Here is a 23,892-nt window from a genome sequence, read left to right on the forward strand (position 1 = left end):
GTCCTTGCACTCAAAGAGCTCCCTGGTGGTAGGCTTTTACAGACTGAAATATACTAAGTGGCTCTCGTGGTTCAACCCTCAAAACTTAAAATTCCAATGTTCTTAGTAGTCACCTATGAAATTAGAAAAAATGAATCACTGAAAATACAAGGTCAGGCAAATACTGGCATTTGAAAAACCAGAGAATTTCTGTGTGGCTCAGAATTTCTTGCCACATGTCAATCACTCAGGTAAGACGTCCAGCAAGTCACAAGTGTAGGGTTCAAGCTGGTTAGTTCCTCTCTGCCAACTCCCAGCAAGAAAAGGTTACTCACTCTAACTGTGATTCTTCAGGATGTGACGCAGATGTGTATTCCACTTAGGTATGTGCATGCCCAGTGCACCAAATCCAGAGCCTGTTGCCTGGTGTGCAAATTCCCATAGAGGGGCAATTCCCATAGAGGGGCAGTATTTATGGTTGTGGCCCCTGCCCTGGCTATATGAAGCAGCACTGCCCTGACCTCCCTCAATTCCTTTACACTGAAATCTGGTGAGGAGACTCTGATACAGAGGGCGGTTCAACACACCTTGAATTGCTACAGTTACAATAAATAACCATTTTTTTCTTCTCAAGTAGATGCAGACATGTATTCCACATAGGGGACTTGTCAGCAGTGTTCCCTATAAGCGGTGTGCTTGTGTGGCCATTCAGAGATTCAAATACCACCTGGCTAATTAGAGGAGTGCCCACAACTAGGTTTTTGTTTCTAGTGGCGATGCACACTCGCACATTCCCCAGTGCATACACAATTTATTCTGTACAAGGATGAAAAAATCCACACCAGAATGGAAATATTAGAGGGAACATTATGCAAGCAGTAATCCAATCTGGTGGCAGGGCTCTGAGCCTGCTGAAATAAGGATAGCAGAACCACTCTTCTGAGGCCTGCGTCCACTCTGGAAGATGTGGCAATAGAAACTGTGGTCCATGAACATGGTCGACTACATGGCAGCCTTGCAAATGTCCAGTATGAAAAATGTCACTTAGGGATGCCATTTATGTTGCTTGCACGCTTCATGGACGAGACAATGTCCACTGAGGAGGTGCAGCTGAAGCTCTCACATGCAGCCCTGATACAGAATTGTATCCACTTACAGATGGTTTGGGCACAGACTACTTGTCTCCTAAAGCAGTCCACACAGGACTCCAACAGGCAGGGTGGAACACAAAACAACTTAATTCTGTCTAGACATTGCTTGACTTCCCAGGTAGAATAGCACTTCCTACTCCGGAAGGGTATGGCTGTTCTTCCATGGGGGAAAAAACCTCAGGAAAATACACCACCTTATTCAGATGAAACCGAGACCACCCTGGATAAAACTTTAGGTCTGGTCACAGCGTCACACTCCATTCTTCAAGGATAAGGTAAGGCAACAGTGTCTGCCACTTGCACACCAGGAATAAGGTTTCTGAGACAGGAGGGGCAGCAGGCTTGAGTGGAGAAGCCCATCAGAGTTGCCAGAATGACAGTTAGGTCTCACAAGGGAACCAGTTCTTGGACCATATGGCATCAGAGAGGGCTTTAGATTCTTCAGGCATAGGATGTTTTTCCTGGAAGAAGGCTTACTACGAAGAGATCTGCCTAACAAAGACAAGGAATAGCATCTTTGTAGGCAGGCTTGATAACCTAGTGAGGAGGGCTTTAAACTAGGGTCACTGAGGAATGGTAACCTAAGCCCTGGAGTAAATGGGGAAGTGGGATACTGGGAGGAAACATAAGGAAGAAGGTGCAAAAGTCTCCTGATTCACACTAAGTAGGGAAATAAGCTAGGTCCCTTAGGTGCCTGTACATGAACACAAGAAGTCTGGGGAAAGACTTGAAAGCCCTGGCACAGTCAAGGAACTATGATATGACTGGAATAACAGAGACTTGGTGGGCAGCTCACATGACTGGAGCACTATCCTGGATGGGTATTAACTGTTCAGAAAGCACAAATGGGAGAAAAGGTGGAGGAGTTGCACTGTATGTAGAAGAGCTATACGACTGCTCAGAGCTCCAGTATGAAACTGGAGAAAAGCCTGTTTAGATTCTTTTGGTTATGAGGAGAGGCGAGAGCAATAAGGCTGATGTTGTGATGGGCATACGCTACAGACCACCAGACCTGGGGGATCATGCAAACAAGGCTTTTCTTTGAAGAGCTAACACAAGTTTCCAGATCACAGGACCTGGTTTTCATAGGGGATTTAAATCACCCTGATATCTGTAGGAAGAGCAATACAGCCATGCACAGAGTATTGGGGACAACTTCCTAGTGCAAGTGCTGGATGAAACAACGAGGGTCATGCTCTTCTTGACTGAATGCTCACAAATAGGGAAGAACTGGTAGGGGAATTAGAAGTAAGTAGAAACCTGGGCAGCAGAGACCATGAAATAGCTGAGTTCAGGATCCTGAGGAAAGGAGAGCAGAAAAATATAGACACCGGACTTCAGAAAAACACTTTGGCTCCTTCAGGGAACTGATGGGTATAAGAACAACCATAGTGGGTCAGAACAAAGGTCCATCTAACCCAGTATTCTGTTTTCTGACAGTGGCCAATGCCAGATGCCCCAGAAGGAGTGAACAGAAACAGGTAATCATCAAATGATCCCTCTCCTGTCATCCATTTTCAGCCCCTGAAAACAGAGCCTAGGGACACCATTCCTACCCATTTTGGCTAAAAAGCATGGATGGACCTAACTTCCATGAATTTACCCAGTTCTTTCTTGAAACGTTAAAGTCCTGGTCTTCACAATTTCCTCTGGCAAAGAATTCCACAGGTTGACTTTGCACCGCATGAAGAAAAACTTCCTTTGTTTATTTAAACATGCTACCTATTCATTTCATTGGGTGACCCCTAGTTCTTACACTATGAGAGCAAGTAAATAACTTTTCTTTATTCACTTTCTCCATACCGGTCATGATTTTATAGACCTCTATCATAACCCCATCTTCCCTCTTTTCTAAGAATAAAAATCTAAGTCTTTTCAATCTATCTTCCAAACCCCTAATCATTTTCATTGCCCTTTTCTGAACCTTTTCCAATGCCAATATCTTTTTTGAGATGCAAAGACCACATCTGTACGCAGTATTCAAGATGTGGGCGTACCATGGTTTTATAGAGAGGCAATAAGATATTTTGTGTCTTATTCTCTCTCTTTTTTTTAAAATGATTCCTAACATTGTTTGCTTTTTGACTGCCACTGCACATTGAGTAGATGTTTTCAGAGAACTATCCACAATGACTCCAATTAAGATCTCCCTCTTGAATGGTTATAGCTAACTTTGCCCTCATCATTTTGTATGTGCACTTGGGATTTTTTCCAATGTGCGTTACTTTGGCTCCTTCAGGGAACTGATAGGCAGGATCCCCTGGGAGGCTAATATGAGGGGGAAAGGAATGCAGGAGAGCTGTCTGTATTTTAAAGAAGCCTTATTGAAGCACATGAACAAACCATCTACAATTTGCAGAAAGAATAGAAAATTTGGCAGACAACAGGAAGATTACAAGAAGTGGAAACTTAAGCAGATGACTAGGGAGTACAACAAAAATATTGCTTGTGTATGCCGGGGTATAATCAGAAAGGTGAGAGCACTACTGGAGTTTGAGCCAGCAAGAGACATGAAGGGAAATAAGAAGGGTTTCTGTGGGAATGTTAGCAACAAGAAGGTGGTCACGGAAAGTGCGAAACCTTTACTGAATGGGGAAGGCAACTTAGTGCCAGATGATGCAGGAAAAGCTGAAATACTCAATGCTTTTTTTGCCTTGATCTTCATAGGCAAGGTCAGCTCCCAGACTCAACATGAAGGACAATGTTTAAACCCGGAAATATTATCTACTGACTATTAATTACCGCTAACTTATTATATACAATAAACTAGGCTAAAACTAAATGCGAGGTTTGGAGTCTACAATCACACCTGGGCAGTGAGAAGGAAGTGAAGGGGGTCAGGTCAGAAGTGGGGAGGAACAATGAGTATTCTCAGAGTATTGGTAGGCAAATGACTCTGCCTCCAGCGTGCTGGGTGCACATACCTAAATGGAATATATATCTGCCTCTACTCAATATCCCCACTAATAAAATGGCCAAAGCCCCTCTCCCTGCCAAACAACCTTCCATCTGATTCCTTGAGGAGGATAACATAATTAGGCTTTCTTTTAGTAGAGGCGAGTATGGCTATTGTAGGCTGGGTGAATCTACGCATGGACCTGAAAAGGGAAAGAGATCTTACACACTACACTCCCCTCAAGGGAAAGAAAATGAGAGCAATGTATGCTAAGCAGCCAAGACAGCCCTCCTCACAACAGCTACAGTAAAGAGCTACCTACGGGAGACATTAAATGTGTTGAAAACATGCTATCAGGAAGAACAACTAAGCTTTGTTTGTAATTGTTGATACCCCCACTTCAGCACCGAAGGCTGATATAGGTCTGGTGTAGCACTACACCAAAATGGACTACTGGAAACTAGCCAGCTAAACTCCTGCCTTCCTGAAATTAAGTCATCTGAATTGCAGACAGAAGAAACATGTGATTGAAGAGGAAATTGCTATTAACAATCTGGTGGAAGTTGCATTTTTATTTTATTTTTTTAAACACAGGTCTATTGGCACAGCTCAGCTCAAAACGGAATCCTTTGTTCACATGCATAATTTGCTCATTTACCATAAACTCAAAGCTCTCAATAGGTCAAATACCTCTCTAATTCCCATTAAGTCAATGGAATTGTACTGGTGATTAATTTGGCCCAATACTGTTCAGCACAGTCTTTTCTATGTGCAAATGTGGAGAGAGGATGCGGATCAGATTTCCTGTCGCATAAGAGGTGACATCTCCAAGTAGTATTTCTATTATTCCCTGGTTTGTATGTTTTTGGGCTATAGCTGGGCTAGATTTAAAAATAAATAAATAAATAAATAAAAAATGCTAATCTTAGCCAAAAAATATATTCACAGAAATGACTACAGGTCCATCAGAGTGGCCAGAATGAAATAGATTGCTGGTCCCTCTCCTCTGGCATCCTGCATCTGGCAGTGGCCATGCTAGATCATTCAAAAGAAAAATACGAAAAAAATGAGTGTAAAATGTTTCTGTCTCAAAATTGGGAGAATGTAAAGACATTAAATTAAAATAGTTATTGCTATAGAACTGGCTAGAGTTTTCAGATCAGTGCAAGACACATTGCATAAAAACTTTTCAGGTAGCCTGTAACTTTAAAAACAAGTAGTCCCGATGCACCTGAGCTGGATCTGAAGATGTGAGTTTTGCCCACGATAGCTGATGATAGTATATATATTTCTGTTAGGGTATGTCTACATTAGCCCCCTAGTTCGAACTAGGGTGTCTAAAGTAGGTATTCGAACTTGGAAATGAAGCCTGGGATTTAAATATCCCGGGCTTCATTTGCATGTCCTGTCCAGCCGCTGTTTTTAAATCCCCTTTAGTTTGAACGAACTGCCCGCGGCTACATGTGGCAGTTTAAAGTTACTAAGGACTTAGTTCGGATTAACTTTAAACTGCCGCGTGTAGCCGCGGGCAGTTCGTTCGAAATAAGGGGGATTTAAAAATGGCAACCGGATAGGAACTTGCAAATAAAGCCCGGAATATTTAAATTCCGGGCTTCAGTTGCAACTCTGGTTGCCTGATTTGCCTACCTAGCTCGAATTAACAAGCTAATGTAGACATACCCTCAGTCTCCAAGGTGCATCAAGACAATTCTCTATCATCAGACAAGCTCACAGTATAATAATGGACTCCAGCACAGAGCGCCTAGTTAAACTGACTGTAATTTGAGTAAAAGGGAAAATTAGATGCTACAGGAGGAGACACTACATGATGCTACACTAGATGCTATAGGAGGGAAGAGGACATTATTCTAGCAATACTGAACAGAGTACTGATATACTCTAAAACTACCTCTTTGAACAGCAGGCATCCTGGGGACATGATAAGCGTAGGCACTGAGAAGTGATGCTTATTTGACACAGACAGAGGAAATCAAGTGCTAGTGCTTAGTTGCTGGCAATGCTGAGCAGTAACAAGCTAGTGCTGGACAGCTTTGCCTTCATCATCTACAAAGGCAGAGTAGTCTATATGGCAGCCACTTTGAGCTACAATAAAGATAAAGTAAATACAGAACAAGAACATTAATCCCCTCCCCCACAGGCCACAGGCATTTTAATAATGAAATATACCAATTCTGTACAGAGATAGCTGCTTACATCCTCCACCTCTTCTTTGGGTTCTCGTCGGGCAACGATCACTTCAGATTTCACTCTAGGAGACCAGGAGAAATCAAACAAAGCAGAAAATAACATGTTAGAATCTGTCCAGGAACAGCTGCCAACTCATCCTTCCGAGAACTATACACTAAAGACTGGAAGTATAAAATATATGTACCAAACCTCTTTCCTACTGTGACTGATATAAACAAGCCACTACTGATTTGGACAATCTTACTCATGCTGAGTAGTATCTTACTCCGTGACGAGTTCCACTGAAATCAATGGGACTATGTGTAAGCCAGGGACCCACTGACTTCTGCAGGTTCCATTCATGATTCCTCCTAAGAAATGTTGAAATTATGGCCAGAAGTGTCATGCATGATGTTTGTACAACTGGGCATTATTCCAATGCACTATGTGAACATCTCACACCAAGTGTAAGATACTTACCTCAAAGTAGTCACTACTTTAGACATAACATTTAGCATTTGGTTATAAAGGGGTCTTATAAAACATCACATGAATAGCAATGTTTTCATTTCACGCTAGGATTGCAACCCTAACACTGAAGTGAGTGAAACTAACCAAAGATGTATGAAACCAACTAGCCCAATGTCATCACTGCACAAGCCAACTGTTGAACAAAAACCAAAAATCCAATATAAATAATAAAGACGGTAGCAGATTTTTTAGAAGTATGGCAGTTTTAATATCCTAAAGTAGGTGTTTTCGAAGCTGGGTCATGGGCCCGCCTGGGCAAGCCGCTAACAGGCCGGGAGAAGCTTTGTCTATGGATGCTTAGATAAATGCGGAGCCTTGCAGCTCCCATTGGCTGCAATTCACGATTTCCAGCCAAGGGAATAGGAGCTTCAAGACTCCGTGCCTGGGGACAGTGAGATAAAGTGTCTTGTGGCCCACCAACAGCTTATCCAGGCGGGCCTGCAACCCAACTTTGAAAAACCCTGACCTAAAAGACTGCTAATAAGACACGGAAATAAATTTATTTATCCTGACAATGTCCCTTTAAAACAATGAGCTCCACAAGATATAAGCATAAGCAAGTCTACAATCTATGGGTACGTCTAGACTACAGGCTTTTGTCGACAGAAGTTTTGTCGACAGATACTGTCGACAAAGCTTCTGTCGACAAAGAGCGTCTAGACTACATCCAGTTCTGTCGACAAAGCAAGCTGCTTTGTAGACAAAACCCTGTAGTCTAGACACAACCCTAAAAGCTATAACACCTTCTGTCGACAGAACTCTGTCGACAAAAGGTGTTATGCCTTGTAAAATGAGGTTTACCAGCATCAACAAAACTGCTGAGTTCTGTCGACATTATGTCGACAGAACTCAGCAGTAGTGTAGACGCAGGTATAGTTTTGTCAACAAAAGTCCACTTTTGTTGACAAAACTCTGTAGTCTAGACACACCCTATATTTGGTAATCAATTCCCATCTGAGAGAAGCAAAGAGGTGTGCAACATGCCCTGAGAAATGAGAATTGTTTTTTACCTAGCCAAAGCTAGGAAACAAGGCTACATTATACAGCCATTGGGTTTTGCTTAAAATAAAGTTTCTCTCCTAATATTATACAAATATACGCTCTTCGGATGACACTCTCACTCTTTTCCCATATCAGTGATACTGGAAGTGCACCAATTTGGCCACTGTAGGGCTACTATAATTTCAGACTAATCACTCTAAGGATACCAGTGACTTTTCTTAGTAAAATACATTGCTCTGCAACCTCTGACATTCCAACAGCCCTGATGTAACTTTCAAGCCACAAGGTCCAAGATTTCAGTCATTCCTGATCTACAATAGTAGACCAGTCAATTTCCATTCCACAGTGACAGTTTATATACAAACATGCACTGTTCTTAACCAGGACAAATATACTGAACTGTTCATAAAAAAATTCACTGCTCAACAAAATACCAACCGATGTTTAAGTGATCATACCATGTTCCTTGACTTCCCATTTTAAGCAAAGGGTGCTTCAATACAGTGAAAATAATTCTAATCCACTAAAACCAAAAGGGGGGGGGGGGGAGGGAAGGCTGAAAAGATTTTAATAAAATGTTTAATGTATTTTTAGGAGAGCTTTAGTTTAAAATATCCATAAGACCAACAGTGAAGTTCATGCCTACTTGAATTATATGACATCTTACTTAATGAAAAGACAACGGATTTTTTTCAAGTCATCTTGGACAATAAACTAGTCGGTATCGCTTCTGTTACTAAACTGGTTCTTATCGTTAGGTGGCGGGGGGGGGAGGTACTTTCCCAGGCCACACCACAAATAAGCTCCACCCATGAACCACCAAAATGAAATGACACTCACAACGGATTATGCAAATGTTCAAATATGAATGTGCAGCTCTGAGCTCCATCGGACTCCTTGTGCTTGATTTGCCCCATAGGGACTGCAGTACGATTATAGGCTCCTGGGAGTTGGCTGCCACTTCATTGGGGGAAAATTGTAAGTGGTGATATCACCTAAATGCCACTCACTTATGGCACCAAAATGAGAGGTCACTCACAGTTAACTCTGCAGATCCATGACTCTCCATCTCACTCTGAGCAGGAGGGAGTAAACAATATTGACATTTATAGTTACTCATCTGAAATAACCCTCTAATGAAATGAATGGGGCAGTTCAGCCTTCTGAGAGATCTTATTCCAGGCTCTTGGCATTCTCACATCTCTGCTGTAGTTGCACTCAGGACATGGTTCTGAAGTTTTCTTCTGAACCATAGCAGCTAGTAATTCACTTTGTAAGTAAAGGATGAGATTCTAGAGAACAAGACAGTCGTTTCAAAAAGGTGCCGGCATAGGATAAGGGCACATGCCAATTGTGTTCAAGCCCTGAAATAGTGGGTTGTAATCACTGCTGGGAAATGTTAACATCTGACAAAAAAGTTCTCATGCAATTAAAAAAACCAAGCAATCAATAAAATGTTTATTTTTACTTAAAAATCAAGAAAATCAATTTTCATATGTAAGCCACGAGGTGCCCTTGAATTCCAATCATAAATTGCGTGAGGGAAAAGAATTAAGCTGGTAGCAAAGCCATATGAATCAGTGAGGGGTTTTTTTGGTGGCCTTTTTTTCCCTACCAATCAAAAATCAGGAAACTCTTTGTGGCAGTGTGTGCAGCACTCACCTTTTAAGCTCCTCCTCCAGTTCCTTGACTCTGTTCTCCATCTTGGCTTTGGCCTGCTTTGTTGCTTCCAACTCTCCCTTCAGTACCTCCTGTTCCCCAGACAGCTGGTCCACCTTAGCAATCAAATCATTCTTCACAACGTTCAAAGCATTTCTTTAAAGCAGGGAAAGGAATGGTAAAGACAGATGCAATCAGAACAGAAACTAACTCCTGTAGGCAGCTGAGAAAAAAAATGACACATTCCACAAAGGCATTCAGTGTGGTGGAAATGCAAAGAAAAGTAGTGTGATTTGGTGGGAGGGAGCAGACAGAACATAAGAATTGACAGACTATATAAGACTATCTAGTCTGGAAACCCATCTTAATTGGCCAGTACCAGATTATTTAGGGAAAGATGTGAACACACCACAAAAAGCAGACATGGTATAATCTGCCTCCCACCCCGCCCATGTTAGGTCTCATCTTGATCACTAATAAAGTTTGGCTTAAACTCCACAGCATGAGCTTTAATATCCTGTCCACAATTTTTTGGTATCATTCATTACAATAGCTGTGGATATTCTTGATGGCAATTTAATCCCTTTTTAAATATTGCTACATTTTTGCCTCAACGATTTTAGCCTCAACAATTTCATGTGGTGGTGAGTTCCACATCTGTGTGCTATTTTAAAAAGTATTTTCTTTCGTTAGCTCTGAATTTCCCTCCTTTCAGTGTCTTTAACGGTCTTTGCTCTGGTGTTATGAAACAGAAAGAAGTTTCCACTCAACCTTCTTGATACTACTCATGGTGTTATATATTTGTCTCACATCCCCTCTAACTGATCTCCTTTCTAAGGTAACAATCCCAACATTTTCACTCTCTTTTTATGAGATTTTTCCCCAAGACCCTTTGTCATTCCCTTTGTCATTCCCTTCCATTTTGCTAAACCCCCTTTAATCCTGTAGCATTCATACCTTATTTGTTTCCCTCCAAAGGATGTTTCTTTGCATTTACTAATGCTGAATTCAGCTGTCATCATGCTACCTAGCTTATTCAGGACTCTCTCAGTTTCTCACAGTTCTCTCTGGTCCGACTAACTTAAACATCTGCAAAATTTCACTACTCATCTTCATTTCCAGATCACAAATATACTAAACAACAAAGAAGATAGTACAGAGCCCTGTGGCACCCAAGTGTTAGCATTGTGGAAAAAAGGTATCTCACTATTTGTTTCCTGTCTTCTAGCAAGTTTTTGATCCATGACAATACATTGCCTCTTACCCCATGACAACTCAGTTTTTAACAATCTTGTCATGCAGGATCTTGCTGACAAGCTTTCTGAAGTCTAAATAAATCATTTCAACTGGTTCTCTTTTATCCACTGCTTTGCTGAGACATTCAAAGAATGCTAAGACCTTAGCGAGTTGTGATTTTCCTTTGCAGAAGGTAAACATTGCAGTGAAGTGTACACAACATTATCTTTTCCTAATGGTCACCTATGTCTCCCTCCAGCTGCCAATGAAGTTAATAAAAACCCTGCCACTGACTTCAAGAATGGTAAGGCCCTGCATGTACATGTGTGTGGAAAGTTCAGTCAACTGACTGTACAAAAGAAACATGCATACGAAAGCCTCTCAAACATGACTTGAGGAAGAGTAGCTTTAAGGAGCCAGCACCATCAAAGAATGGTTGCCAAACCAGATACCAACATGTCTTGGTGAGGTAAGAGTTCTGACACAGATATGTTCCAAGATGACAGGATGCATATAAAACAGCTAAGCAGTTCAGAACATGCAAGGGTTTCTTACTTGGTCTCCAGAAGTTGTGAGTTCTCCAACAGCAGGTTCCCCACTTCTTTGCCCATTCCTGAAAAAAGAGGCCCGGCAGTTTTGATCCTCACCTCCAGAAAGACAGAGCCTTATTCTGTGCTAACTGATTATGCTTAGGAGAAGAAACAGCTTTTGTCAGTCAGCCTTACAGCTGTGTATCATGTGCAGAGTGCCTCCTGCTGAAATAATACATAACAGTAGCAAATGTGTCCATGTATCTTCTCCGTAAAGGACACAAACATTTTTTACCACTTACCTAAATACAAACAAGCAGTCTTGAGGAGGTAGGCCAAAGAGATGGCTGTACTAAAAGATGGTTGGGAAAGTTGGGTCTAAGACTCCCAACTCCAAGATACTACAGTCAGAGATTTTTAATGTCCGTAGATTTATAGCAATGCAACTTGCAACTCATCATTTGATGTCACAAGATTTTTGCTTTTCTTCGTATAGAAGCCAAATCACCAGGCCTTAAATATGCTCATTTTCAGTGTCCTTGTAGCCAGCGAAGGCTCCTTGGCACCATCCTCCTCACACTACAGCAATCTTATCAAGGTTTTACATTTAGCACCCCTTGTTTCTTTAGATTTATTTAGGCATCTCTAAAGATAAGATTGATCACCACAATATTTCAGTCTCCAATTGTAAAATGGGGGCTGACACAAACAGCTCGCACACAAGGCCGGGAGGAGTGCACATTTGCACTCACATTTTTAAATATCTGAGCCTATGACTGAGAGCTGAGTTCAATAGTTTTAAGTGAAGCTGAAAGGGGACTGACCCATTCAGGACAATTCCCTGCTGGAAGAGGCTGTGGGGGTACAGCTATAGAGAAATCTCTCTTCTCAATGGGGGCTAAACACAATTCTAGGGGATAGAGGCATAGAAACAATCTCCTCCTCTCGTGCCATGACACTGATGCATGGATAGCATTCTCTCACGACAGATGGCTAATTATAAAATGGTCACATAACTGCCTTGACTATCATTCAAGCTCTTCATCATATTACTCCATTGTAAAAAGTTCCTTTATAGCAGATAGACTTTTCTTGAGAAAATAGTCAAGGTGCTATTTAATTTGCTTTTACAGAAAAATAGTAAATGACTCACTCGTGAAGTAAATGGAAATTAGAGAAACATGGCAGCACACAAGAAGTGAGAACACAGCACAACACTTCAACACACAGATTGTCTTCCCACAGTTAGATGGGATGGATTCATGATGGCAAAAGCAAATTCTCAGCAAAGACGGACAAGAAGCAGCCTTTTAAAAAGTAAAATTAAAAAGAACACTGAATAGAGAAAAAATGAATCACTTTGATGTTTCAGGCTACGTGTTCTCAAGGTGCTGGGGAAACTCTGCAAACACCTAAGAAGTGGGAGACAAAACCCCCAGGCCTGGTGTTAACCAACTAAAAATGTATTTCTGTTGGGAGGGAAACGAGAAATGCCCCTTTCCTCTTATAGATGACCACATATATGGAGTGGAGCTTAGAGATTATGGGCATGGGAGTCTGATTATAAAGTAACATTCCCAACCCCTCCTACCAGCTTTTAGCAGTAAATTAAATTAAACGTATATAGAGTAACGTTTTCAGAAATGGCATAATGCAGCAGAAGGGAGGAATGGGTAAGTGGAGTTCATGTGTAGAACCTCTCTTTGGATTCTTCCTTTCTGCCTTCTGATTCCTTTATGAGGGAAGTATGCATCTACAGTACAGAAAGGAGCTGTGACAGAGAACATGAGCCAATCACATCAGAATTGCCCAAGCCACACATATCATCCCAAAAGCTGCCTGTGTGGCACAGTGAAACTACAGGACACCTTACCTCAGGAATGGTACAGAGGGCTATTTATGGAAATAGAGGACTGGAGACAGTCTTCCCCAGAGCAGCAGCATGGCACTCCAAGAAAACCTGATCCTAGTGCACAGAGTGGGAAAGTTTGCAACAGGACAAACCTGTCTATAAGAGAAGATCTCTGGGGTGGGATTAAAAGGAGATATTTTCATGTACTCCCAGCATGCAGCCAAAGTGAGAAAATAATATGGGAAGAGAGACATATTTTACAGACTCATCCCATTCTATTTATCTTTGGGTATGTCTACACTACCGCGCTAGTTCGAACTAGCAGGGTAATGTAGGCATACCGCACTTGCAAATGAAGCCCGGGATTTGAATTTCCCGGGCTTCATTTGCATAAGCGGGGAGCCGCCATTTTTAAAACCCCGCTGGTTCGAACCCCGTGCAGCGCGGCTACACGCGGCACGAACTAGGTAGTTCGAACTAGGCTTCCTAGTTCGAACTACCGTTACTCCTCGTGAAATGAGGAGTAACGGTAGTTCGAACTAGGAAGCCTAGTTTGAACTACCTAGTTCGTGCCCCGTGTAGCCGCGCTGCACGGGGTTCGAACCAGCGGGGTTTTAAAAATGGCGGCTCCCCACTTATGCAAATGAAGCCCGGGAAATTCAAATCCCGGGCTTCATTTGCAAGTGCGGTATGCCTACATTACCCCGCTAGTTCAAACTAGCGGGGTAGCGTAGACATACCCTTTCATATCCAAACAGTGTCTGAAGCATCAAAGTGGATAATCAACTACATCCAGAAAAAAACAGAAGCCCAAATACACAGAAACTGAGCTAGTCTCCTGTCTATAAGAGGTGACACCTCGACCACAAAAACCAAAACCGAGAGAACTCAAGAAGCATGAAGTGATGTTGGGCGGACAAAAGGCATTAAGAAAAAACATTTTAAAAATGGCCTTCGCCTTACCAAAGAAATCATCCCGCACTATGAGAGCCATCCCATACGAGAAGGGGAAACAGAAAGAGGTAGGGCAAAGGGGAGAGGAAGAAAGGAAGAGAAAAAAAGCAGCCATTAAATACAAATTTGTAAACAGCAATAGAGCAGCTCACTAGTGTGTATGAGCGTGTGGTACATTTTATGATGTGTAATACTGCGATACATATTCTTGTGCCTGTGCATGGTTTACACTGTGATACTCAATAGAAGTGAGTCCATCTCTTGCTCACTAGAGTTTGGCCTAGTAGGGATTTAAAGCTTGAGATATCAGAACTTGCTCAATCAGTTTTCCTGTTCCATTTCTATCTTAATCATTTGTCCTGAGCGAAGCATCTTTGGGTCTCCTTCCCCCTCAACAAAGATAACTAACCAAACAGCATGGACAGGGCAAGGTGGAAACAGCAGGAGAGGAAAATTAAAATGGGGGAAAATCATAGTTCATATGCATAGTTTATAGATCCTTTCTTTACATAGGGTCACACTCATTTCCTTATACTGGAGCATTCCACATGCCCTCTCACTTCACTGGGGCTTTTCCTGGGGAAATATCTTAGCCTTTGGTCTTTTGCAAGAGAATGATAAAGAAACTCCAGACCAAAAGGAGGAAAGCATTTTGTGTCTTCCTCTTTCCTTGGCAAAGTTCTCTCAGCAATCTGCAGGCCTAATCCTGAGGGGCACTGCCTTCCTCAACTCCTAGGAAGTCAATGGGACATGAAGTCAATCAGCATGTCTGCGCTGCTTCTAAAATCATTTGTGTCTGCACCTCCACTACCTTTGATAGGCAATTAAGGCCCAATTCAACTTACACTGAAGACAAGAGAAAGACTCCCATTCATTTCAATAGGAACTGGATCAGGCCCTACGTGCACTGTTAAGACAAGGAGCAAATTCTGCAAGTGTAGGGCCCCCAGGGACTTCTTCTGAAGGCAAAATGGGGCCCTAAGGTTGTGAGCTTTCTTTACAAAAGCAGCATAATAGGAAGCACAGAGACAGCATCTGCAAAATGTTTAGCTGGGACAACAAGGTTTCAACAAAGATCAGGCACAGCTTCTGCCTGATAAAAAAAGAACTTTCCATCCCACACTATAGGGTAAATGTAGTAGGATTCCTATTAAAAGAGTGGCATGAACCTGTACAAGGCCACACAAAAACACAGCAAAACAACAAAAAAATAAAATGCATCAAGATGTAGCAGGCACGTGAGCATAAAGCAAAGATGTTCTATTATATCAGGACATATCAGTGCAAGCCAACCAAACAAGGAAAAGCTGGGCAAAGGCTGCAAAGCCAACTGATTGGACAGCAGCAGGGGAGTATCATGTGTATACCATGTCATTTAATCTAAAACTCAACAAGGATAAAGAAAAATGAAAAACAAGGAAACTGAACAGAGGAGAGATACACACCTGAGAACTCCCCTAAGGGCCATGTCCAGCGAAGCACAGAGAGACAGAGGGGAAAAGGAAGTGAAAAAAGGATCAATCAGTGACTGAAACCAACAAAATCAAAAATTTGTTTAAAAAATTAACAATGATTCAGCCATTTCAATGTCAAAAGGCATGAAATAGTAAGGACAGGACTTGCCATGACTGCAGATGGCATGACTCTACATACAAGACATTAAAAAACAAAATCAAGGAAAGGTAATCCACAGTGATCCTGGAACCACATGCCTTGGTTGCAGGCAAGAATCTGAGGAGGTCATGTCTTCCTAGGCAAGACAAATCTTTGTTTTCCTGTGAAAAGTTCCATTTAAAACTGCTGGTCAAAGGCTAGTTCCCACATCTTGCTCCTCCCCCTTCCCACCAAAATGAATGATAGATTTGTCTTTACCAACCACATCTCATAGTACCAATTATGTAGTCAAAGGATGTCTAAACCTGCAAAAACAGCCATTAGTACTTAAAACAGTCTTTATACCCCAATACTGAGAGTGGTTTTGTTATTTAGATTCAACTTCTGTGGTGAAGTAATATATAACTTACCATTAGTATATTAGTTGAATCGCTCTCCATCACAAAACACCTTTCATGAAAAGCAAGGTGGCCAACACAAACATGGCTAGAACACCTAGCAGTAAAAAGAAGGACCCTCCCATAGCCCATAACCAAAATCCATTTTGTCAATTGGAAGGATGTTTGCGTGTGACACACACATACTGTGCCTACAGTAAATACAGTGAGGCCACATCTATACTTACTGCGCCAGAGATTGATCTGGCATTTGATTTAGCGGGTCTAGTTAAGACCCACTAAAGCAAATGCTAAGGGCAGTTTTGGCTGACACCGATACTCTGGGTATTTGCAAGCAGTAAGAGAAGCCAACTGGAGCAAACCTTCTGAAGACTGCGCCAAGCCTGGCTTAAGATAAGCCAACTCCAGCTACATATTTTACGTAGCTCGTGTTGCGTACCTCAACCCAACGTTCCAGGTCTAGTATAGACCTGGCCTGAGATTACAGGAGTTAAAATGACCATGCAGGAGTAAAGGGAAAAAAATGCTTATAGGGTTATTGCTGAAAAAAGGAGAATTCAATTAATAGCTTACCACTCTCTGAACTACACCTTTATGTGAACTGCATATGAAACTATAAGAAAGGAATGGGAAATGTGCTATTTAACCAATGAATTTGGACCATTCTCTCCAAAGCTGCAAAAAAGAGTGCAAACAGATGATAGTCCAACGCTAGTTTTGCAAATATCCAGAAAGGAGATAGACATCTAGCTAGGAGATAGACCTGGTCCCTGATGAATGTACAAAGATAACATCTGTTGTTTTAAAGGCTTCACAAATTACATTCTTCAGATATTAAAAATCTTAATCCACCTGGGGGGGGGGGGAAAACAACATTTGGAAGGTTTTGCACCCATTTTTGGGTTTCCATATATGAGAATTAAGGCTGGTGTCAGTCTAAAGTAACTCCACTGGCTTCCATTGATTTACATGAAGAGACTGCAGAATTTCTGGATCCTAATGAGCACTCTCTCCAATGTTTGTACCAGGTCTACAACATGAAATTTCTCTGATTTTTTTCAGGCTATAGGCAGGATGAAGGAAAAAGAAATGCCCCAAAGATAACAACTTGTCATTAGATAAGAGCAGAAAAACTGACAGATTCACCAGGATCAATCCCTAGCTTCTTCTTGGCCAGACCACAGTTTTATCAAAGATCTTTAGACCTTTGATTGTGGGAGGGCAAAAAGAAAAATACATAAAATTAGCCTTTTTGTCCATGGGTTTGAGAAAGCATTTGTAGCCAGAGCCTCCTCAAACTTTTATGGACTAGATATAAAAGTATCACACACAACATCTACAATAGTAATAGAAATGTAGCCATGTTAGTCTGGTGTAGCTGAAGCAAAATGCAGGACTATGTATCACTTTAAAGACTAACAAGATGGTTTATTAGATGATGAGCTTTCGTGGGCCAGACCCACTTCCTCAGATCAAATAGCGGAAGAAAATAGTCACAACCATATATACCAAAGGATACAATTAAAAAAATGAATCATCATCTAAAATCATGAATCTAAAAAAAATGAATCATCATCTAATAAACCATCTTGTTAGTCTTTAAAGTGCTATATAGTCCTGCATTTTGCTTCACACAACATCTACCTGCATTTCTTCCCTCACCCCCATCCTAGCAATGTATGCCTCACATCATCCAAATCAAACATTCCCTCAGATTAGGTGAAAGGCCTAATAAAAATTCCCAAGAAAATGACAGGCGTCATTTCATCCCATTTCCAAGGCTTGTAAGGAAATCCATAAAAGCCTTCCCACCTAGATTGCCAGCATCATTACCATAGCTTTGAGACTGTAAGATGTATCCCTCCTCCAATGATAAGCTACAGAGGCCTCTTGTTGATTGGATGAAGTTTTGCTATTGTATCAGAACCAGAAAATTTTCAGAATCACAAAAAAGCTGGTGACTGAAAAATCCTAATTTATGACACTCAATAAGATGGCAGCTATGGGTACACTGTTTCCTGATGTAACGACTTGGGTACATAGGATGAAAACACAGAGGCTTTCACAGTGATCCTAGAAGTCTTCAAAATTCTTCCCTGGTGACATGTTCATTCTCCTAGTTAAAATGGAAGGAATCTGACAGCCTTGCTATAGAGTCACGATAACTTAAAGCCTCCACAATAAAAAGCCAAAGGGAGCCATTAAGGTTCTTTGAGGCTACCATGATTTCTGTCACACTGAGAAGGCATAAATGGCACAGTGAGTTAATGCATTATATTGTTACCTCTACAGCTATGGGGATTCAAATGCTGACTTAAATCACAAGTGAAAAGGAATGTGACTGTCACAAAATCAGGTTGGAAGGCTGCAACAGAGTGGGGAAAAAAGGGAGGGAGAAGGTGGGGGGGAGGGAAGGGGAAACAGACTCCTTTGTTAACAAGACATGGGCCAGTTAGGAACAGCTGACAAGAAGCTGTCTTTAGGCAGTATGGATCAGCTGAAATGGAGCTACTTGAATCAATGAGAGCCAGCTGACTCCACTTTTGGCCTGCTGGAGACTTTTTAAAAACCTCTCCTGTTAGGTGGAAGGGGGAAGATATAGAGGAGACAGAGAAGCATACGGACACACTCATACTTACAAGAGAGGAGAAAAGAACTCTAGGAGAAGAGGCTGAGCTCCATTCTCCCTTTCTCCCCATACTGGGAGAGACTACTAGGCTAACCCACTTCTGAGGGGAAGTCTGATTGCCTCTACATGACAGACAAGGAGGCGCTTCGCGTGAGGACTGAGTATGCCATAGTCTGTTGTGAGGGGCAATCAGAGGATTAGAAAGCAAACAACAAAAAGCAGCAGTTGACAATCAGAGAACATGATTGCTGTCAGATTGCTCTTATGGACAAGACAAGCAAAAAGGGGACAAGGATACAATTGCAGCAACTACATTTTAAGTGGCTATAGCACTCTGACTTGGGAAGAAAGCAGCCAAAAATGTATCCTGAAATAGCCAACCAAAATTCATGCTACTGTAGACAAAGATCTAACATCCAGGTACAGTTTCTACTAACGTCTCCTTCAATATGAGTGGCAGTCTCAGATCTTCTACACTGATTGTTTATAATATTCCTGTCAGATGTGCTTCTCATGTTTCATCCAGGATCAGACTAATTCTTCCATCAGAGCTGGTAAACACAATTATAATAAATGTCTACATAAGAACGGCCGTACTGGGTCAGACCAAAGGTCCATCTAGCCTAGTAGCCTGTCTGCCGACAGTGGCCAGCACCAGGTGCCCCAGAGAGGGTGGACCGAAGACAATGATCAAGCTATTTGTCTCCTGCCATCCCTCTCCAGCCTCTGACAGAGGCCAGGGACACCATTTGTATCCCCTGGCTAATAGTCTTTTATGGACCTAACCTCCATGAAATTATCTAGCTTCTCTTTAAACTCTGTTATAGTCCTAGGCTTCACAGCCTCCTCTGGCAAGGAGTTCCACAGGCTGACTACACGCTGTGTGAAGAAGAACTTTCTTTTATTAGTTTTAAACCTGCTACCCATTAACTTCATTTGGTGTCCTCTAGCTCTTCTATTATGGGAACTAATAAATAACTTTTCTTTATCTGCCCTCTCCACACCACTCATGATTTTATATACCTCTACCATGTCCCCCCTCGGTCTCCTCTTTTCCAAACTGAAAAGTCCCAGTCGCTTTAACCTCTCCTCATATGGGATGTGGGTGTACCATAGTTTTATACAGGGGCAGTCAGATATTCTGTCTTATTATCTATCCCTTTCTTAATAATTCCTCACATCCTATTTGCCTTTTTGACCGCCGCTGCACACTGTGTGGAAGTTTTCAGAGAACTATCCATGATAACTCCAAGATCTCTTTCCTGATTTGTCGTAGCCAAATTAGCCCCCATCATACTGTACGTATAGTTGGGGTTATTTTTTCCAACATGCATTACTTTACACTTATCCACATTAAATTTCATTTGCCATTTTGTTGCCCAATCACTCAGTTTGATGAGATCTTTTTGGAGTCCCTCACAGTCTGCTTCTGTCTTGACTATCTTAAACAGTTTAGCATCATCCACAAACTCCTATCATCTGCATAGGAGCCACCTCCACACACAAGCCAAGTGCCCCAGTAACAATGGGCTGGGCTCTACTCCAAATTTCTTCAGTCCTGCATCAAGACCTAAATAATATATGCCTTAGGATTCATTTTTGTGATCTCCTGTGGCTGCACAATGCAACAGTTCTAAATGCTGTAAAGGTACTACAATAAATAAGCTATAAAAATCACCTATGCAACAGCCTGTGAGCTCCATACCTCCAAAGTGTCCCTTTTATCATTTATTACATACCTAATTCCTCATGCTTCCTCTCCAGTGCAGTCCTTGAGGCCAAGAGGATTCAGATACAAGGCTTATAGTCTGCCCTTGTCAAGGTGATTTAGATATCTTTATATTTTTAGTAGAAATGGCCTACTGCAATTTTACAATGAGATCATGAACTGGCCTGGCTGAATCTACCTCCAAATGCATTTTGGTCAATACTATATTTTTTGAACCAATGAGGAGATAGGCCATGAGCCTTTGTAATTTCAACAAGCACATGAGACAACCAAAAATAAAATATATTCATCTCCACTTAATACTTTCAAATACACTTCTTGCTTGTCCTCGGCACACAGAAGGTATTTTGTAAGAGCCCTCTTATGCCTCAAGTTACTGGAAAGCTTCTTAAATCAAGACATTTGGACCTAAGAGTGACATCATATATATAGTAGCCCAATGTCTGAGTCGGTAACACTGAAATGCTGGCTGTTCCCTCTGGGCAGCGCTGTTGCTGAAATGCTGGCTGTTCCCTCTGGGCGGCCCATGCTGCATGGGAAGTGCAGGGCCCAAACGGCCGCTTGCACCACTTGCTCCCGCGCAGCGGCCCAGCCGAGCAGTGCAAAAGTCAGCAGAGTGCCACGGCGGGGACGTGCGGTGTGACAGCGGCTCCAGGCTCCGCCCCCTGGCCGGGGAGAGGGCAGGGGAACGAGGGGGAGAGGGTTGTGGAGGACAACTGAGAGGCTACAGGATCAGTGTTGGGGTGAAGGGAAACGGTGCAGGGGGGCAGCTGGAGCTCAAAGGCAGCCGCTCAGCCGGGCTGCCATGCAGGAGCAAGAGGCGCAAACAGCTGTTTGGGCTCCGCGCTCCCCATGCAGGAGGAGGACAAGAGAAAGAGAGGCAGGAGAGGGAGAAGAGAAAGAGAGACGGAGAGAGAGGCAGGAGACGGAGGAGAGCTGAGAGAAAGAGAGGGGGAGGCAGTAGGAGGAGGGGAGGGAGAGAGAGACCGGAAGCTCAGGAGAGAAGACCGAGATAGAAAGGGAATAGGACGTGGAGGAGAGACCTGAAAATCCCATTTTATGACAGGCTAATTGGTTAGTATATAAATATGAGTTTTGTCTATCCTATCTGCATTATATCAACTTCAATTAGACTTAATCATGTGCTTAAGTGCTCTTAACTGGGACCTAGACACTCAAAGTTTTACTCTAGAGGCAATGGACTCAGTCTACAACCTGGGATAGATACCTTTCTTTGGGTGTTGCAAAGTCTTAGCCAGGAACTTCTGATACTGGGCCCAAGCTTCAGAAGTCCCTTCCAAGACTTTTCAAATCTATATCAACTCTGCTCCCCACAACCCCATCTTCAATTAAAAGTGTCTGCAAAATTATTGCTGAGTGACGATAAGGAAGGAAGCAGTTATTTTTCCAGGGAGTCCGTGCATGATAATTGCACACAAAAATTAACCTACTCACACAAAGATAGCCCTAACAAAACAAGATCCCAACCTATTAAAATGACTAAGTTATATTATGATTGTTACATATTTCATTCCTGGATTGTCTCAAATTTCAACCCAAATTGGTTTTAGTGACAAGGAACCACAGTTCTGAAGGAAAAAAGAAAACTATCTGTTTCAAAAGTTATAACTCCAGTGGACAGAGTTGTTATAAATATATTTTACCTAGAAGATCTGCTCCTTCATCCACATCCCCAATAACTTCTGACCCTGCTGTGGAAAGTTCATGATACAGAGAGTCTGTGTTGATGCCGAAAGCTTTATTCACAATTCCCTGTGTTGGGCTGTTGGAGGAAATAAAAAAACGAAATCTCGTTACTTAGGAAACATTTTAGCTAGAACATTCTTCTTCTTTGTTGAGCAAAGTAGATCACTGCAATCAAAATACAGAGATCTTTCCATCTATTTGCTTCATGGACCATGGACATACTACGTAAAGGATAAATATACCCTGGTCCTCATATCAAGGACAAGAATCCTTCAGGGTTCCAAATATGAAAACTGTCACCAGTGTCTGTTAGATAAGCATAGATGATTCAGCACAGATCAACAGATTAATGCAAAAGTTCTTTAAAATCATGTTATAAAATATTTGTTATATAAAACTAGAATCCTTCTTACTAACTGATGTCTTCTTACTAGTACCATCTTGATAGTCTTTAAAGTGCTACATAGTTCTGTCTTTTGTTTCATCTAGTTTTTATTTGTTTCGCTGTAGATGTGGAGACCATGCATTCAGTCCCACAATTCCACCAGTGAAGGTACATGACAGGCACCTACTACAATGATAGGGCCGGGTAAGTATTTGAAAACTGAAACAAACAAACCAACATTTCCCCCTTGCTGTCGATATGATAAATTAGCCTGAGTTTTGTTTGTTTAGCAAGCATGTATGCACGACTACATGTGTGTGAATAGGACTTATTTGTATGTGAAGGACTTATTCAGGAAACAAGGTAAATCAAAGACATGAGCCTTACATTTAGTAATGGACACATCAAGGTCTGGGATCTTTATCATCATCAGTTGGGAACAAGTTTCAGATTCTTGATCTGATTCCTGTGAAAGTTCTGTTCCCCTCACTTCTGAGTCTCTCCCTCTGTTGACAGTTTCATGGTTCCAATGGAACACGTGTATTGTGGGAGGTCATGAAATAATGACCTTGAATTGCATTCTGCTGTATGGAGAGCCAGTGAGGAAAGCAGAGCAGCTGAGTGATATGTTCACAGCTTCCTGCTAAACAGACAACCACACTGTATTTCAGGCTGTGTAGTCTCACTCCTAGATACACTGAGTAATCTAGCATGAAAGTAACGAATCCATGGGGCACTATGTGGCTGACAAGATGAAGCATACTGTGCTGGCCAGCTGCAGATGAATGTGGATTTTCTTCCCCTCCAGGGCTATACTATTATCTGGTGATAAACACCCTTACTAGTGGGCAGCAACAAACAGCAAGAGGACTGACTCCTGACTGACCAATTTAATAAACTGAGACTTGAGGAAGCACTATGCATGTTAGAGCCCCAAGTCCAAGGCTCAGTAACCCAAACTATATATATTGTGCTTCTAGCCAGTTGCCCTGGTGCACAGATTTCCTTGACTAAAGGGCTATCTCCTTGTATCTGCATTCACTAGAGTTTGTCTCCATTAATGTTTGGATTGATTGTTCTCGATCATGACATCAGCCACTGTCATGGCATACACCAGGGCCACTCAACACGTGGCCCATGGCCTGTTTGTTTGTGGCCTGTGGTGCAGTTTGGGTTTACAGTGTGGTTTAGGTTGATATGTGTTTTAGTAGTTAAATTCCTGGATTGTTGTGAAGCCAAACAAAAAAGAAGTCGATATAATGGTCTTCGGTTGATATGCATTTTAGTAGTTAAATTCCTGGACTGTCATTGCTCATTAAACGTGCTGTCAGATGGGTGGAAATCGGGTAAATATTGCATTTTATTAATATCAGAAGAACTGACTTAAATGGGGCCTGCGTGTTGTGTAGTCTTGCCTTAATTTTTGTATTCATGCCCGCCAGTGTGAAAGAAG

At 42.0% G+C, this 23,892-nt stretch overlaps 1 protein-coding gene across 22 annotated transcripts in view; it reads right to left on the bottom strand.

The window, feature by feature from the left end:
* The window catches only part of MAPK8IP3 (mitogen-activated protein kinase 8 interacting protein 3), a 126,876-nt gene that overhangs the window by 39,659 nt on the left and 63,325 nt on the right, over nucleotides 1-23,892 (bottom strand). For 14 of the 22 annotated variants that reach the window (XM_089782173.1, XM_089782170.1, XM_089782163.1 and 11 more), the window contains 5 exons: nucleotides 22,012-22,130; nucleotides 15,423-15,434; nucleotides 11,197-11,254; nucleotides 9,409-9,561; nucleotides 6,214-6,295 (listed from right to left, as the gene is read on the bottom strand). In XM_089782173.1, the coding sequence (XP_089638299.1) occupies nucleotides 6,214-6,295; nucleotides 9,409-9,561; nucleotides 11,197-11,254; nucleotides 15,423-15,434; nucleotides 22,012-22,130 (424 nt within the window). The remainder of the gene's footprint in view (nucleotides 1-6,213; nucleotides 6,296-9,408; nucleotides 9,562-11,196; nucleotides 11,255-15,422; nucleotides 15,435-22,011; nucleotides 22,131-23,892) is intronic. The other 8 variants (XM_089782175.1, XM_089782171.1, XM_089782168.1 and 5 more) reach the window with 3 other exon arrangements.

This window comes from Pelodiscus sinensis, chromosome 15 (genome assembly GCF_052426305.1).
Source record: "Pelodiscus sinensis isolate ZL-2025 chromosome 15, ASM5242630v1, whole genome shotgun sequence".
Lineage (NCBI taxonomy): Eukaryota > Metazoa > Chordata > Testudines > Trionychidae > Pelodiscus > Pelodiscus sinensis.